Below are 18,494 nucleotides of genomic sequence, written 5' to 3'. Positions count from 1 at the left end.
GGTGAGAGAGACTAAGGCAACTAAACCTTGATATAGGAGCTAGAGGGTTCTGCAAGTACTAATTCAAATAAAACTTGGGTAAGGCGGTATCTGTAGTTTCCTTTGCCCCAGGACAGCTCAAACCCTGACAGTTTGCCTCTCTGCTCTTACTGAGTCCTCTGACTCCTCAGATATATGCGCTGATCACAAGCTGTTGTGTTTTTTCATGAAGCATTAAAACTCCCTCCTCCCTTCCCCTTTTAAGCTGTTATTTTTCTTTAAGTTTAAATTAGCATCTTCTACCACATGGCTTTGTCTCACGCATTCCTCATTCAGGAAATTCAGGTTGGAGGAATGTGGGAAAGAGAGGCCAGAATCTCTTGATTTCTTGGGTGGTTTTTTCCCTTTATTTTTTTTTTAAACACAATTTGTTTTCCAGTCCAGGAGGTTGTAATCAAAGCTGGATGTGTGACTTCAGCTCACTTGCATGCTGGTGATTTGTTCTTCGGCTTTTTACTAAAGATTTTATAAGGCTTCGTGAATATTCTTTAATGAAGCATCTGGTTCTCTCCAAGTTCCTTTTGATGGCTGGTAAAAATGTCTCCAGGGCATGGTATACATTAGACTCGGAGAAAGCAAGCTCTAGATTTCTAGACTGAAAATTACAGCTTACAGTGGATGAAAATAATTCTTTGCATCTTCCCCCTTACTGTGTTTGTTTGAGACTGTTTCTTTGGGTGCCCACTTCCCTTTGCCTATTGCTGTGCGCATCTCTGAGCCGGGAGCTGAGCTGCACCCTCAGTTATTTCTGCCCAGTGGACAAATGTATCAGGTAATCATTTAATGAGTTTTGAAATTTATTTTCTACTCATTTCCTGTACAGGCCCTCTTACTGGAACAGGACGCTTTATTGTAGTGCACAATAGGGATATAACTAACATTACCTGTTTTGTATGTTTTCTGGCCATCAGGGCGTCTTTTGTAGTCAAGTGAGAGAAATAGGCACTGCTAGAGCACGGCGCATCTGATCCTAAACCAGTCGTCTGAAACGGGTCAGCTGAGTTTGCCATCCACAAGTGAGTCTTTCTCCCTGCTGCATGGGAGGCACATCCAGACCATGAACTCCAAAGTTAATGCCTGTAGTGGGATGTTCATAGAGTTATGGGAGCAGGATCCTGCTCTGATTGTCCGCCTTCGTAGCTAATGTGCTTTCAACTCGCTCTGCCGTACCTGCTCGCTAACTTTGCCATTTATACCATCCTGAAAGTTCAGTTTTGGTCGCGCCACCGTTGGCTCGCTGCAGTGGCATCAGCCCGCTTGGGCTCTGGGCTGCTTGCTGCATCCTGTGCTTTGCTTATGTGGAAGCTCTCTGACTGTTTAGAGTATGTTACTGTAATGTCTCCTGTTTAATTTAGGAGTGTTTTATCTTTTCTGGTGGTCTGTTTTCATGGCTCTGCAGAACTTCAGCTACAGCATAAAAATCGCTGGCTTTAAATCTAATAAAAGCTGGGATAATGGGACAGCTGTGGGAGGGGCAGTTCCCATTGTGTCTTTTAAAATTGCCTGTAGTTTATTGACCGCAAGTTTCACCAAGAGCTACTGCTGCCGTTAGATAATGAGAATTGAAAATTGCTGCTGCTGTTTCTCCAAGGTTTTATCTCGTGCCAATGAGAAGAGGGTGTGGAAGGAAAAGGAGAGTGGGCAGTGGAAATCTGCGTAATTTCTTACTCTGAGTCCAGATGGAAGCGAAAAACAAATGATATTTTTTTTCTTAAATCTGAGTCCTATTACTGAATGGCTTCCCTGCCCCTGCAAATATGTGCTCACATGGAAGCTTTTCCAAGTGTTTGTGACCCATTCTGCTTTCCTTACGTCCTGTCACACCGGTAGGCAAATCTGAATTTCCATTGAATTTTAGTTGGTTAATTTGTTACGTAATTGGTGGTTATACCAGGGAATCTCCAACCAGCTGCCACTTGAAAAATGCGGCCTCTGGTGACCATGTATTAACGTGATTTGAGATTTCAAACAGAACCTGCTTCCTGCGACAGCGTGCGGAAAAATGCCTGTTAGTGAAGAGCATGTGTTCCTTTCTTTCCAAGTGTTTTCTTGCTGTCTCTAGGTGCCTGTCTTTCGCAGAAGGACCAAGGTGAAATTTTTGCGCTCTAGCTCCTGGCCAAACCAAGCTATAAAGAGCTGCATACTCAGACACATGTATTCCCTTGTCAATAGGAGTTGTATACATTGAGCTAGAAGCCATTCGTAATTCTGCGCTCTTTCTTCGTATTCTGCGTCCAGCTTCTCACGAGTCTGCTGTTCATAACAGACAAAGGTAAAGCTGCTTCTGTCAAGGCTTTAGGGCTTGTCTACATAAGGAAATTACAGTGCGGTAAACTGGTGAGTGAGTTTATGGTGCAGCAACGTCTCTGTATGTGAACATTCTTGGCTTGTAATGGAAGTGCAGGGAAAATTCACACTCGTTTACTGTGAGTCACTCTGCTATGCAAACAAGCCCTTGCAAAACACCGATTGTCTGGATTCCAGCGGAGGTAGACTTTTAACTGACATAACCTTGAGTCGACTGCATTCTTCTTTGCCCTTGACTGTAATAAAAAGGAATGTGGTCAGTTTACTGCCCCTACTTTTCCCAGTGATCCCTGTGAAAGCCCAGTTCCCGTTTGGCACGTACCGCAAAGCATTGCAACTCTGCTGGAAGTTTGTCTCTAATCTGTGGGCAGTGACCTAGATTGCCGAGAAGATGCCGCAGGTAGCCATGCAGTGTCCCATCCTGATGGAGCAGTTTTGCTCAAGCATTTTGGATCCTGCTGAAGCGTGGCCTGGTGGCAGCTATCGTTTCTGCGACCTGACCCTCTCTCTGCTTAAGAGAAATGGCTTCGGGATGCGCTGGATGCCACGGGCTTCACTGCAGGTATCTTTCTGGATCATTAGGCTCTTATTAAAGAGTTGTTTCCATTCTGATGGGTTGCAAAATGCTTTATAGGTGGTTTCTGTACTTACTGGGGTAGAGAGTAGCAGTCAGTACGTGTGGCGGGGGGAAGAAAGTTTTGGCCAGGTATAGTGAGGTCCATATCTGTACTTGAGAAAAGCCAGGATTTCTCCTCCCTTGGGATTCTGCAGAGGTAGATCTTAGCTGTTGAAGTCTCATCGAGAAGATATAAATATATCACACGGTATGCTACTTGAAATGCAATATATCTAACTTGGAAGGCTTTAGGGTTGTTTGAGCTTTCTGAAATTCAGCTTTGTAGTTTCAGATAAATCTGTGTGTTTCATATCAGGAGGATGATATGCTCAGCCGTCCTCAGCCAGCTATGCGCCTGCCCTGCCTTTTGTCGGTCGGTCCTTGCTCAAAGCAAACGTATCTGTAAAGCGTTTGTCTTGCCTCCTCTGTAAAGTCAATTCTCTCTTTTTTTAATCTTTCTCTCTTCCAACCTTTATTTGTGCAAATGCTGCGGTGATAACACTATCGGAGGAGTTTATGACTCAATAAATGGTCCCCACAAGGGAGTCAGTGGAGAGGCCTCAAGCTGCAGGCAGCTGCTGGTTGTTTAGTCGTAAACACGGAGGAGAGCAGCAGTGGATTAACTGTACCCAAGCATACCCTGACCTGTTATTTGCAAAGGTGAGAAGGATCCGTATTTTGCTTCTCATTACAAAGGATGGAAGCAGGTAGTGTTGTGATTTTTAAGGCAGTAGTTCTTTGTTCTGGCGAGTCTTGGGTCCATACACACCACTTCATATCCTCTAGAGTTCATCTGTGGATAAAGTAAAAATATAGTGCTGCCTGAAAGGACGTAAACCCCCATCTTAATATATGAGGCATGTCCCAGAGTAAAATGCTGGCCCAATTAAAATGGAAATGGCTGCTGCCTATACACGGTATTTACGAAACTGGAGGCATAAGTTCTTTATTTGCTCTGTGTCTCAGCACTTCACGAAGCCCTGGTGTTCCCCACAGCCTGGCGTGTCATCAGCATTTACTAACCCACGTGAACAAATACCTCTCTCTGTCTGCTGTTTGCAGTCCATATAAACCCCAAATGTGGCACCCCATGGTGTTTGTAATTTTTGAAGAAAACAAGAGCATAAATTAAACTTTTCTGCTCTCTTGGCTCTGCTTCAGGGCTCCTCTTCCAGAGATACTTAGTCCATACCCTGCATCATCTTTTCTTCTTGAATTCTTGTACCTGTTGCCTGATCTGGAAGGAGGACTTCTGACCTCTTCTCTTCTCAAAAACAATCTATTTTCTAGCAGTCTAATGCACAGTCCGTGGTTTTCTCAGTTTTGTTTGGATCTCTTTGATGTTACAGTGAGGCAGAATTGCCTTTGGGTCTAATTTCTCGCTTGATGGTTCTGATCTCAGATACACTTACAGGTAAAGTTAATCTGAATATTCGTGTTTCACAGATGGTTTTGAATGCAACTTTGTTCTAAGAGGGAAAGAAGTCAGAATACCATGACAGTTCCTGAAGTTGAACTATTAGGTATTTTCTAATATCTAAAATGAGGTCTGTACTACAGTTCTTTTTGTTTTAAAACTTAGTTTGCCTGAACTTGTATAAAAGCAGTCTAAAAATTTTTCTATCATAAAAATACTAGAAGAGCTAGCCAGTCAGGGGTGAGCCGTCGTAGCTGACTTGATGCTGTGATGTGGTCTTTGAGTGAAAGAATCTGCAGAGGCTCTTTTGAAGTTGGGTATCAAAATTTCAAGCAATGTAGGGCCAAGCATTATCAGGGAAGGAATGCATTTCTCTGATGTGTTGTTCTCTCTCTGTCTTTTTAAAAATTATTTCTCTTTTGGCTTAAATTAATGGGACCTACATGGATCTACTGTATCTAACAGGTTTCTCTAATTCTGTGCTCTCCGTGTGGTGTGTTAGGCAGCATTTTCCTGAGAACTGTAGCCTGTATTCAGCTGGGCTTATCTAGTACGGGAAATAGTTGCTTGGGGGTGAGAGAGTGTTGTGATACATCATGCTGTTTTAATGCCAGATTTTTTCACAAAAGATTTGTAGCACTATGTTGGCAAGTTGGAAGTGGAAATTCTTACTCAGATTAATTCCGGGAGACTGATGACCAAGCAGTCTTGGACAGAAAGAAGTTGATTTCCAATTTTTAAACTATGTGTTTTGCTGCTGAAGTTAGATTGAAACAGATCCACAAAAATTGCTGTCGATAGCAATTGCTGGTTAGAAGCACAAGGTCAGTGGTCAAATGCCTTCAGACTCCCAAGAAGTTCCAAAATAGCCCTGACTTCCATAACTTCTGTGCTAATGTTAGATCCATTCTCTGACAACTTGGCTATAACTTGGGAAATTATATCAGTGATGCCAAAGTCTTCATGACAAACTGGGGAAATCAGAGATTTGTTACACGCCTTGTTGGTCGTAGCCTGTGCAGGATGGTTTCCTGCTACATACAGTTTGCAGTTTCTACACACCATCCATCAGCTGTTTTTGTTAGCAGGTCTTGGGGCTGAATACCACGAGGACTAATAGAATTTAAAGCCTTCACCAATCAGCTGAATGCGTCTGTGTAGGTAGCATGTACAGGGGTTATTTGGGTGGCGTTGGTCCCGATCCAGTGGAAGAGTTGCTACCAAGTAAGCAAGACTGCTCTAACTAGCCCTCCTTTGCAGTGCCAGAGAGAACTTGGAAAGTTAATGAACGATGAATGAGCCCTTCTATCAGTAGGAAGCCAATCCTTTTCCTGTCAGACCTATAGCACGCTGGAGGAGAAGGCTTGGGGGAGTTGCCCTGATGCTGCTTGCTAGTGTTTGTTCTCTCTACAGAGCCTCTCTGTCCGAGACTGTGGAGCATTCATCTGTTACAAAATCTGAACTTTGTGGGGAGGTTTCTTTCTGCATCATGCCTGCCTTAATTGTTTGTGGTTTTCACCCCGCTGTGACACTGTCTGCCCAACAGGCCTCCTTGTCTGGAGATATTTCCTACTATTGTGATGCATCCAAAGCAATTTAAAGGTGTCAGTCCTAGCTAGACCTTCTTAAGCCAATTTAAGTAACCTTTCTGGACACAAGTGCCTCAGATATAGAAACAAGACACATTGAAGACAGCGTGTTACATTGCTCTGAATATAGTGCCAGAGTTTGCTCTGCTGCTGATCTTTCATCTGTTGGCAAGAAACTTTCTTTTGGTTATAACATCTTTTTTGGCTAGAGGCCTTTGGAGGCCTTTAGGAATTTGTGAAAGGCTCTTAAAGACCTCTGCATTCACAAAAGCTGTCCCAAAAGCTAATACTTGTTATAATTAGTTACCTTTGTAAGTTGAGGGAAGCAGGTAGTGAAGCCTTGAGTTAGGATAGTGCTGCAAGGTCTCGTGTATCCCGTTGCTTCTGAAGTTGGAGGAGCGTGCTGCTCTACTCTGTTAAATCTGAGTGTGCATCCAGAAACGTGGACAAAAGTAGTTTGACAATGTGTTCGCTCTTTGTCCCCGCTGAATGCCTGTTTGTCCTGTATAAATGGCTTTCAGGATCAGCCAACCTCCAGCTCTGAATTAGTCTCATACGGTACAGTAGGTAGGGTTTAAAGGTCATTTTGCAAGCAGCTGGTTCCCTGCATATATTAGGGGGAATGATTTTTAAAATAATGCCATTGGAAAGCTGTTGATTGAACTTTTCAAATACCTGTATGCTGTAAAATCTCAGCGCTTCTTCCTCTGTCCTTCAAGCTCTCTGCTTGCCCTCTGCCTGCTTATCTTTCTGTCATTTCCGATTACCTCTACCCATCTGCCTCTGCATTCTCTCCCACTTGGTTTATCAGTCCACGTTTGCTGCCCACAAGGCCTGGGTTTATTTTTCTGAGCAGATCATCTGTTGGGTTACTTCACTGAGCTGTGTAGCAGAAAGCTAAGGGTTGCTTGGTTCAGTCTATTAGTAAAGCATTATTACACTGTTCTTTTGTTGGGGGACTGGGACCTCTGACCAATCACCATTACATCTGCAACATTTTTGTGTCTTTACCTAGTTCCCTTCTCAGAGTGGAGTTAACATTGGTGAAAGAAGATCATGAGATTTTTTTTTTTTTTCAGCTCCTGAACAGGTTGAAGTGTGCACAGTTATCATTCCAGCTTCCTCTCTGTGGAGTGTGTACTTCAATCCTGACCTGATCGAAGTGTTTCATTTGGAAATGGAGAATGTTTTTCTTCATTTACTTGTTCCCTGGATTCCTCTTTGAGTTTGCCGATGAGGGTGATTTCGAGTGTTCTGGTGATTTATATGCTGTGGACTCTGTCTTAAAAACCGAAGGGAGCACCTGCTTACCCAGGTCATGCAAGCCTTTGGCAGGTGGCACTGTCCTTCTGCCGGGTCGGAGATGGTACCTTCCCATTACAGTTACTTCCACCTGTACAGACTCCTGGATCTTCACATCTCCCTTGTGCTTGCTTGAAGTTTCGTTCACAATATATATTCTCAGGAAAGCAGATAACTGAAGAAAAAGCAAGTTTAAAAATTTGCTGCGGCAGCAGCTGCGGTGTTTTTTTTTCCCCTTTCATTCAGACCAGACTGCTGTAAAACTTTTACATTTGTCTGATTTTCTGAATGATGATTCCTACTCATGACTTGGAGTTGTTCTGCATTTATTCTTTTCTTTAGTACTATGCAGTGCCCCAACCCAGCTACTTAAGCAATTAAGTTTCTGTCCAGATCACACCTTTCTTCTTTAGATATTATAGTAACAGCACCTTCTTTCTGTTCTTGAGGTTTTGCTATATAGCGATCTCTTGACTGTCGTGGAAGTAGGTAAGTGATACTGGACTGAACTGATTTGTGGGTTCTGTATGGCTGCCTGTTAGGGGTCAGACAGACAGTGCCCGGCTACATGGCGGGTCCCTGCGCTGCTGCTATTTAAAAGACAATCTTCTATGCAAGTCTCTTCACTGATAGGACTTTGGATCAAGGGTTGAAACTACAGTTGGCAAAGTGACTGTCTACATGGTTCAGGATCAGAGAGAGGTTCAGAAGAAAAGTATAAGTAAACACATCTTTGTGGTATAAACTTCAGGAAGAACTGTAATTTAGAGGAGTATATTGGCATAAGATTAAAAAAAAATCAGAAAGTTTCTAAATATGAAAGAATTGAGGTTTTTATCTTCTGGGTGAGGCAGCAGAGCAAGAAAGATACTGTTTCAATTATGTACTTGATAACTTTATGAAAGAAGTTCTTTGACAGAATAGAAGATTTTCTGGTTATAGATATGCTATGGAGACTTGTTGATCTCTCCAAAGGAATGGGAAAGGAGACTGAATTCTTGTTTTTGTCCCATCTCAATGCCATCTTAATTCTATGTTTGAGCACTTCTCCTGATTCCTTTTAATGGATGGAAGAAGGGAGAAAATTTATACTTCTTTTGAGGCACTGGCTGCAGCTAAACACAGTATGTCGGTAAATTATATGGGTACTTCTAATGACCCTGCGGGCTCTCTGACACGACTACTGTGTCTTCTTTTGGATTCAAGTATACACCGATTGCTGAGGTTGAACACAAGAGGTTCCCTCGGGCTTTATCAGCAGGAACAGTTGAGAGCTTTTGTCTTCAGTAGTGCTGAAGGTGGCCTACTTAGGTTTATGATCATTTAACAAGCCCCATAATATTTCTGGGTCCTAGGATGCTGGCAGTACCGTTTAACTTCCTGGGCACATCATAGTTGTATTTGGTCTTTTAGTACTAAGCCTAAGTGTGTTCGGGAGTAACCTGAGGCTCAGGAAATCTTTTCAAGTCTTGCAGAGGTAGACAGCCGTTGAAAATTGTATTGGGTGCTGTGGTCCAGGTAGGATTCTTCCCAGCTGTGTGTACCTTGAGCTGACATGATGAAGGCACTGTGACAGGTCTGGAGTGCACTAGAGAAATTTTTGTGGAGACCGTGTACTACACCAGTAACCACCTTAATGTTCTGCAAAAGCCACCCTTGAAGCATCTGTAGAGACTTCAGATTGACCTCTCTGGAGCAGAAGCAAGTTCATTGCTGAGGATAGGCAGGTTGTAATGTTCTAATGAATTCCCCTCTTTCCAGCCTTTCCCAGATGTCTGAGGCACACGGGGTGCCACTTTGTTCAAGAAGAGCAAGCATTTTGGAAGCTGTTAAATTTGAAAGTCATACTTTGTTCTAGCTTGTGCTGCTGGCGGGGTTATATACGCACAAAGCTATGGCATGAACTTGAGACAACAGAATGCTCTCAAGTTCCGTGTTTAACGCAGTATCAAATCTATGCTGGGTGGGAGATAAGGGAGAGAGAGATCGATCCCAGGCTGTGTGAGACAGTTCCTAGTGCCTTCTTGTTTTGCTGAGCCTTGACATTTGCTGCAGTAGTGCCCCATAAAATGCAGGAAAGTCTCTCTCCAATCACGTAGGTGTATTAGCAGGTTTCTTGCACTGATGGATTAGAGCCAGACTGTGTTCAGTAAATGTGGATAAATAATAAAAGGTGAGATTGTGTGCAATGATCCCAGGTCTCTTTCCCCCAGCTGCCGCCTCCTGTCTGTTTGCCGGGAACCTTTGCACAGGCAAACGGCTTTGCTTGAGAGAACAGGCTATGTGCTATTTTCTGACATAGCCAAAGGTGTCTGACACAAAGCCAAAGGAGAGCTTCTCTCACAGGGACTGAAATGTCAACAAAGACGTTGTACTGCCTTACAGGGCCCTGACTTGCTTTTGTATAAGGCTGAACAGATGTTGGAAGGTCAGGAGCTTTGCCATATACAGAGCAGCCCCTGGAGAGCAGGGCAGAGCCTGCTCAGGTGTCATGGGTAACACTGTTCTGGGTTTCGTGTGCCAGCACTTCCCCCAAATGTGTGGCTCCCCCCAGCCGTATTTGGAGTTTTACCCTGATTAAGGAAATGGGACTGGCGTAACCGTGTTGTGCGTCTGTGAGCCTGGTTTCTGTCCCGCTCGCTGCTTGCTCTGAACCTGCTGGCGAGTTGCGGTGATGTTCCTCAGAAGGCACAAAGGCTCTGAAGTAATAAGTTCCTGTATATCCTGTGAAAGCAGGCAATTAGGTGGAGGGAAGGGACCCCAGAGTTGCTTGTGCAGGAGGGAATGGTATTGACTCACCCTTTATTAGACATCAGTTTGGTCACAGAGGAACTTAACTTCGAGACAGGAATCCGGAGGAGTCCAAGTGACTTCAATTCTGCTGCTCATGAAATTGCTTATTTCCACTTGAGGACCCCGGCTTGCCTAAATGTTTGAGAGGCTGACTTGTACTTACCGCTGTAATGGGCTTCAGTGGAGAGACTCAACAAGGGTGGCACTGCAGCAACTGAGAAAAGAGAGCAGCCTTTTTTTTAGGGATTGTCCTTTGGAATATGCTTTCTCAGTCCAAGTACCAATTTCCATCTTCGGTTTTTAGAAATGGACACAAACCCCTTGTTGCAAGAGGGGGCTACGGCGAGGGCCCAGCTTTCGGAAGTTGATAGCTGGATCCTTTAATGCATGTTCGCTTATTTTAGGATGAGATACAAGATATGGTATTAGGTGCGAGCAATCTGGAAGAAGAAAAGAGCTCATGGATTTAAGGTAGCTTGCGGTCTTGCTTCCTGTACCCCTTTTTGTGTTGTTCAGTCAAATGTGGGAAAATGTTGGGAAATTTAAGCTCTGAGGACCAGAGCAACTGCTGAGCCTCATTGGCCTCAGCACCTTCCCCTTCTGATCAGCCGGCAGGCAGTTGTTGCTTCCTCGGTAGCTTGTTTTTGCTGCTGTGTGTTAAGGCAGGACAGTGGTTGAGCTGAGAGGAGACCCTGCAGCATTGTGCTCCTATGGCGAGTCCCAGGACTGATGCAACAGGCAACTGTGTGTGAGTGGAACAGCCTAAGATTTGTCAGCTCACGAGTGGGTACTCAGTGTGGCCATTGGCTGTGACATGGGTGGCTATTAGGTCTAGCAGTCCTTGTTCAGAGCTTGGTCACAGGGTCAACGACTTTTGACTGTCTTTTTCAGTCCCCGCCGGTCATCCTTGTCGATCTATCATTAAGCCCGCTTTGGCATGACTGACGGGAGCTTATTCCAAAGCTCAGTGGCAGTGGGGCGTAGTAGTTGTGGAGCGTGGCCATTGAGGAATTGGTCGTGTCAGCACATCTACATGTGAGCTTTGGACAGTATAGCAGGGGATCGTATTTATAAAGTTTTCACAGGCCCTCTGAGTACAGTGATAGGCTTTGAAGCATGGTTTCCTCTGTGCTCCGCTTTCCCACAAAATCTTCAGGCATGATCCATCAAGGAGTGTGAAATATATTCAAAATCCCACTGCTGCCTTTTTCTCACAGTCAGCAGGGTTGTGCTTTCTTCTCTGGTGTGGAGTTGTTTGCTGTTGAGAATAAGCAGTCTCTTTTCTTGTGATTCCTTACCTCTCTTTGGGACATGATGCCATCAAGAAAACCAGCTGTTCCAATCTGAGAGTCTGCCTTTGCCTTCATGCTCTCTTGTCGATTGTGTTGAATCAATGAAGTGTTGCAATACTGTAGAGAAAAGGGGGATGTGAAGAAACGAAGAGTGAGATCACACAGCAGGAATATATAGAAGAGGATTCATATCCTGCCACATAGTTCACAGTGGCTGTGCCTGGAACCAGATCTGCTATAATAACAGGAATCCCCTCATGGAAACTTGAATCTCAGATCCAAATCCTTGCTTCGTTAAGTTGTGGGATCTAAGAGTTCCCACATGGAGAAGAAAGTCAGCTAATCTGAGCATTTGGGGAGACCTGACAGCAAGTCCTGGCTGCTCCTGCTGGGAAGATGGTGGCTTTGATAGGTGTTATGGAAAAAAAAATATTTGAAGGAGAGAAGTAAGGGAGACAATCCCTGGATGCCAGCCGTAGCAGAAGGATAAGGTTCAAAATATTCTTCTTGTAAATCCTGCAAATTGCAGTTCTGACTCTCTTAATATCTTGAACCACTGTCTCAAACCTTTGTCAATATGGGCTTTTTGCCTGTGACTCTTGGATTCAATGGCATCTCTCTTCAGCCAAGAAAACTGCCAGGTTGTGCTTTGACTTTGGTTCCAGCTGTTCAGTACAAAAAAGCTTTCATTGCTGCTATGAAAAGCTTTTCTTAAGGGACAACATAAAGCAGTAGGAGGGTTGTAGTGCTTGAAGGTCAAAGTAGGCATCTTCCCTTGAGAAGACTCTTCCAAAGCACAGCAGTCTGGTACACTGTCATGTGGATAAAAGGTTATAAGGATTGTGTGTTAATCTGTAGTCTGCAATTAATCCCCAGCAAGTTTGGATCTGACTGATGACCAAGACAACCTACCAGCCAGGTATGTCAGGGAATTTCTTCAGTGTCTCTGGACTGCTCCACAAGCCCCTAGGCTGTGAGTGTGCCTGCTTTTCCTTGTGTTGCTTGATTCTTGCTTTGCTGTCTCTGTTAGTACTTTCCTTGGCTTCATCGGTTTTGATTTGTACTTGACCATGGTACCTGGTCCATCCTAACAACAGGACAGTAAGTTCACACCATACTGCGTGTTTCACCTCAGGCAAGCTCATGTTCTTCCTGATAATTGCATCAGAATCAACAATTGGAAGTGTTTCTTGATCTTGGCACAAACTTCTCAAGTGCCACTGAAGTTTTGATGAGCTTCTGAAATTGGGTGTTGTAGATCTGTAAGAACCTGTCCTCCTGAATTCTGACTTGTCATTTCTTATTTGCAAGTTTACTTCTAGGTATGCACTTGATTATCTCTCTCTTTCTTCCTCCCCCTTTTCCTTAAGAGACCAACAGTGTATTGAGGCTTTCAGAACTGTTTCCCTGAGGTGAGCTACCTGGAATCCTTGTCTTAAGCTTAAAAACACCAGAAATTTGCCAACCCTGTTGGGCAGGATCTGGAAACGTGCAGCATTGAGGAATCCCCATTTTGACCCACTGACACCAGAATCAAGTGCTGCATAGCGCTGCCAAGTTATTTTCTCCATGGTATTCTTGGTTGTCATTTGGAGTTTTTTTTGGTTGTTTTTTTTTTGGTTGTTTTTTTTTTTTTTTTCAGTGTGCCGAATTCAAGTTTGTAGGAATGCCATGCTAGCACTGGGGAGGGTCTCCATTAGTTCAGGACTGTGCATAGCAAATGTTTGAGCTACGTGCAAGCATAAATTGTTCGAGGGTTCTTCTGTGACATTCTGTGATTGAAACTCAAGCTGTGGGTATTTCACATATTCTAAACCGTGTGTGGCTCAGTGATATCACTAAAAGTGAGTAATATCCTCCTCCTCACCTAGCATGAGCAGTTCTGGCCACCTGTAGGATTTTTCTTATAGTATGTACAAGCAAGCTAGACATATGCTATTGCCTAATTTTGCTACCTCCTCCTCCTTCTGTCTCTTTATTTACTCACCTCTTTCTAGAGTCTGGGCTCAGACTTTTCCTTTCCCCGCGGTCTTCATTTTTTCACCTGCTTGCTTCTAGTGTCTCTGCACCCTCTCCTTCCCTCCCTCCCTCCTCTCTCCTGTCCCCTTCGTTTGCATTCCTTTCATTTTAAAATCTGTATTGGAGCTGACACCAGGCTGCCTATTCCCTGCAGCACTCAACTGGCGGTTTGGAAAGAGGAGGCTGCAGCTCCCTCAGGGGGCAAGACAGAGTTCAATGTCTGTCTTATTCTTAAATATGCATCTGAACATGGCTGATCAGAGGAGCAAAGAAGTCTTTGGGTTCTGAGTACTGGAAGCTCATAAGGACATAGAGTAATCCTCTGCATCCCCCTGTGCTCCTCACTGAACATGAAAGCTGCTTGGCACAGGAGAGTTTGACTCCAGGAAATATGGGTAGAATTCAGAGACTCCGTGGAGGGAGGGTAGAAAGGTGTGGGTGCTTGTGTAAGCCTCACACCTTCTTTTTCTGCTTCAGCATCTTTCTCATCCTGTCAGATTTATGCACTTCTTTTTTTAACCCTGAAGGATCCCAGAGTACATTATCTAACTATACATCAACCTTGCAGGATACTGTTTGCCTTGGGCAAGTAAAAGACTGATAACTGATCATCACACTGGTACGGTGAGGGGACAAGCTGGGGTATCCCTGTTCTACCTTGTTATCACAACCAGTGCCATGACAAGGTACCAGATATGGATTTGCAGGTTTCCCAATATGAGTAGCAAGCTCTGCTAAGGCAGGTTATGTACCCAGCTGGTGAATTTCCTAAATGGTTTTGCTGTGCAGCTCTAGCTGCTGGCATCTGTTCAGGCAGCACAGTGATGTAGTCACCTAAAGGGCAAAAAAAAAGGTAGGTGCTTACCGGTCCAACACCTCTTGCCAGCAGATTAGGATCGGAAGTGAAGGAGAGCGTATTGAATTAAAGCTGCAGTCATAATGTTAGTTTAGGCCAAATGTATGTAATTTGGCAGAATACCGGGATCCTGACTCGCTTAAAAATGTGTCACAGGGTCCCTCGGGACCATGGGAAGGTCAAGACCTCCACTGGAAAACTTCTGTCCTCCATGTTACTTTCTGTAGCACAGGCTACTTTGATTTGTCATAGACACAGGGTAAGAACTACTCCTTTCTGCAATATGTTGGATGGTTATGATCCTTAAAGTGGTCAAACCTGGTCTACATAGCTGGGGGCGTTCAAGGTGATTGCAGCAAGAAGCGTGGGGGAGGCTGCAGGCTCATCCTCTTCGTGTTTTCTTGTAGTATCATTGACTAGTGAGGAGCCTAACTCATCAGAGGAGATACCTGACAGCATCAGGACTCAATACCAGGTGATTGTCCTCTGGAGAAGTACAACAACTATGTTCAAAGTAGGTTAAAGTAGGCTCTGCTCTGGAGAGAGAAGAAACATACAGATTGAGGAGGCTACATCGTAGTTCTTCAGAAATGCTCTAATAATGCTGAAATAACAAATTCTTTTGATTGGAGAAAAAGTCCTCTTCTATGGACCTCAGTGTTTGTGCTAACTTCTTTCTTTGACTTAAAGAAAGAAGTAGTAGCTAAGACTTTCCAGTTGGTGACTGGTGAAACGATATGTGTGAATGACAGAAGAATTGACTGCTGGGGTGGATGGATTTGGCCTTCTGTTCTGATTCTGCCTTTTTTTGCCAAAGGATCCATGTTTTTGGACTCTGATGAGGTGTGTTCAGTTGCTGTCCTTGTAACAGTTTGCTCAGTATTTATGTGGAAGAGGTTGTGCATTTGAAGTGGGTGAGGAACGGAAACAAGAGCTGGCACCATGAAGCTGATTTCTTCTCTGCTGTGCTACATATTCAGTTGTCAATTTTTTCTCTACTTTCTGAAAAATTTTGGTTTCTTGTTTTAAAATAGCTAGGAGAGAGAGAGGATTCATTGCCTACGAGGGTAGCTGGAGCCAAGTGGCAGATAGACCTTCCCCAGCTGTGTTCTTTCAGCTCCTCCCTGCCCTGAAAATGGCTCTGCTGGAGCTTTGAGTCCCCTGGATGGATATGTCTGTCCGTGTGCCCTGTCCTGATGAGCAGCATTGTGGACACCAGAGCTCGTACACTGCAATCCTGGCTGGCGTTATTCTTCCTCTTAAGCCTTTTCTGAATAGTCAAGCCACTCATTACAGAATAATTTTTTTTTCTGAAAAATTACATACCACCACATTCTTGCCAGAATAAGGTTGTGTGTACAGGGGAGCTCTGGCTAAAGGGGTAGTAAAATCGCCTGAACTGCCTGCTCAGACGTTGCACTGGTTGCTGGAGGCATTGGGGCTGTGCCAGTGCTGGGAGAACTCCTTGGGAAAGCAAACAAACTGCTACGACAATTCCAGCACGATCCTATGTGACCTTGCTTTTGCTGTAGTGGAGAACCGTTTCCAAAAAAGCAGTAGAAAGGATATGCCCAAAGTAACTTTCATGTGTAACTCGGAGTATTCAGGATTTGACCCAGGGTTCCTGGAGGTAAGAGGCTGCTGTGTTAACCCCACCGCTTCATCTCCTGCCAACTCTGAAAATCCATGTTCTTAAGCGGAGCTGTTACTTGTATGACCTTCATGCGTGAAACAGTTTCTCTTTTAAAATGTTTTTTCCCCTTTATCAGTTATTCATTGAAGAGTCTCTTTGCATCTGTAGAATTTTGAAGGGTAGCTATTATTTTACCATTTTAATTTTCCCAGCTGTTCAAATAATTGTTTTAACCTCTCAGTGCCTGGAAATGCTTTTCACATCCTGGTTGCCCTGCATTGTATTTCTTCAGTTTCATGTTTTAAATTACCAATGAATATTTTTCCCCATTCCAGATGGTTATTCGGTGACTTTCTTCTTTATAGCTTTAAGGCTACATCGGTTCGAACAACACTCTGGCAACAAGGAACTCCTGAACTTTCACTATGTGGTACGGGGTGCTCACATCCTGGGTTTTGGGTTATTTTGTTGTTGTTCTCCCCTCACCCCCTACCCCCCCCCCCAAGAGGAGCTCAGTACTTGCAGATCCCATTAAAACCAGAACAAGCTGTGGTTATTCTGAAGGATCTTGCCATTGGCCTCTCTGGAGTTGTATTTCACTATGTATACGGAAGGGGCTCTGACAGAGACAACGAAACCAGCACAGAACACATTGTCTTCACGCAGTTTTACAGGTATTAAAGTCAAAGCATTAAACACGATAGTGGCTTCTCTAGCCCCGAGACAAGGCTGTGACAGCAGAGGACAAGGCAAAACTTCCCGCTGGTCTGGCAGGGGAGGTCGCTAATTGAGCTGTGTGAGGCACTCCATACCAGTGCCGTGTTCCCAGCGTAGGGTGGTGCTTGAAGGAGGAGGGCCGCACCTTTTGTGTCCCATCTGGAGTAAAACACTTCCACGTGGGGGTGCCTCCAGAGCAGCAGTGTCTCATTTCACAGCATCAGTTTTCTTTTTTATACATATATTTTGGTTTTTTGTTTGTTTTCTTGAGTATGTCTTTAATGGTCTTGCCATAGGGGCAGAGGTGAAATTTGAAAATAAGTAATTGTATTGTGATATTTTGGACATATTGCTGTAGTTTCTCTTGCATGCTCTTCTCACGTGTTTGAAAAGTTGCAAACGATGATTTATAATTCATCAAACTAAGCATAAAACATGCGACTGTAAAATCTATCAATCTGATCCCATCTCTTTCTAGCCCTTTAATTAGGGAAGCCCTGCTGAAAAATGTACCCATCAGCTGCTGAGAAATGGTGCGTTCCTGGACCCTCCGTATAAATCTTGAGTTATCCAGGTGCCAAAATGCTGTCAGAACTGACAGATCTTAGAAAATACACCCACAGGCAGAACATTATCCATTATACTAGCACTGAGCAGTGGGCAGTAAGGAAAAATCAGCAGAGAATGTGTCTTTATCAACTTTAATTGGCTTTTCCCGTTGATAAAAATCAGTGTACCCGGCAAGGAAGAGAACCTATCTAGCAGTTTGATCTTTCCATCCCAGAGCTGAAGGGTGCAGTCCATTTCCACTGACGTGTGATGTGGACTTGTCTCAGCCCAGTTCCCAGCGGTGCGGTGGAGTCTGCAACCCACAGAGAAGGCTGCCAGTCTGTCCTCGGTGAGTGACCATGTTTAAACAAGTGTGAAGAATAAATTACTCTGGATAAGTTGGATTTCATCTGTGCTCCAGTTGCTCAAGATTTGCTTGAGAGAGAACCAAACTTAGTTAAACTTTTCTTCGGGTCCTGGCTTGTAAGCGCTCCTGGATTACAGCTGGCTGGGCTGTGAAATCGAGGATCTGGGCAACGGATATGAAAAGGAGACAGCGGACGAAGGAAGCAGCAACTTTGCGAGAGCTACAGGACACGGCGTACGTAGAGGTTTGGGGAAGAGAACAAGCTTCTTTTCGGTCATTTAGCACTGCAGGTTTATATGGAGCTTTACATCAAAGAGAAAGGAGATGGCAGCTGTGTGGATTTCTCCTGGGAAGGCTATTCTGCAGCCTTGTCACAGCATCCTGCGTTTACTGAACTATGTAAAATGTTTCAGTTTTTCCTTGGTGCTGCTTACATCTATTGCTATTAGATTTATGACCGTTTTATTAGAGTAAATAATATAGTAAAGATGATTGCAAATCTATTACTATACTAGGGGTTTTTTTCCTAGTTGATTAATGAGAACAACTCATTTCTTTCTTTATGATCAATTTGGCAATGTGTAGCACTTCTCTTGCTAAATTCCATAGGGTTTCTGAGGATGGCTTTATTTTAAGTTTCTATTCTACTAAGTCAAACTCCTCTATGTTATTTCCATAAATAATGGAAAACAGAATTACATCCACTCAGAAAAGATAGTTTAGTAAGTGAGCTTTATTGCAAAAGTTTCCTTTCCACAGTCCCTGGTAGTTGTAAAAGCCAGACTGTAAGACCATCACAGGGTTGCAATCATATAAGTATCAGTTTAACTCTTGTATTTAAAGCTTTTAAATTTTTAAAGCTATTTAAAAGCTTTTAAATACAAGATTTGTAAATATTTGTTGTTCAGACAAATGAAGGAACAGCCCTGTGCCCAGAGCCTGCTGCATAGGGAACCTTACTTCCATTGGCGCGGATCGCTGGGATACTTTGGAGCCTA

At 43.8% G+C, this 18,494-nt stretch overlaps 1 protein-coding gene across 3 annotated transcripts in view; it reads left to right on the top strand.

Annotated features, from left to right (window-relative positions):
• The window catches only part of CHCHD6 (coiled-coil-helix-coiled-coil-helix domain containing 6), a 117,117-nt gene that overhangs the window by 80,479 nt on the left and 18,144 nt on the right, over positions 1-18,494 (top strand). For 2 of the 3 annotated variants that reach the window (XM_082487822.1, XM_082487821.1), the window contains one exon: positions 951-1,031. The exons of the other annotated variant lie outside the window; for it this stretch is intronic. In XM_082487822.1, the coding sequence (XP_082343948.1) occupies positions 951-1,007 (57 nt within the window). In that variant the 3' untranslated portion in view covers positions 1,008-1,031. The remainder of the gene's footprint in view (positions 1-950; positions 1,032-18,494) is intronic. 3 annotated transcript variants of the gene reach the window in all.

The sequence above is a fragment of the Vanellus vanellus genome, assembly GCF_965231255.1.
Source record: "Vanellus vanellus genome assembly, chromosome: 9".
NCBI lineage: Eukaryota > Metazoa > Chordata > Aves > Charadriiformes > Charadriidae > Vanellus > Vanellus vanellus.
This window is presented reverse-complemented; position numbering and strand designations above follow the sequence as displayed.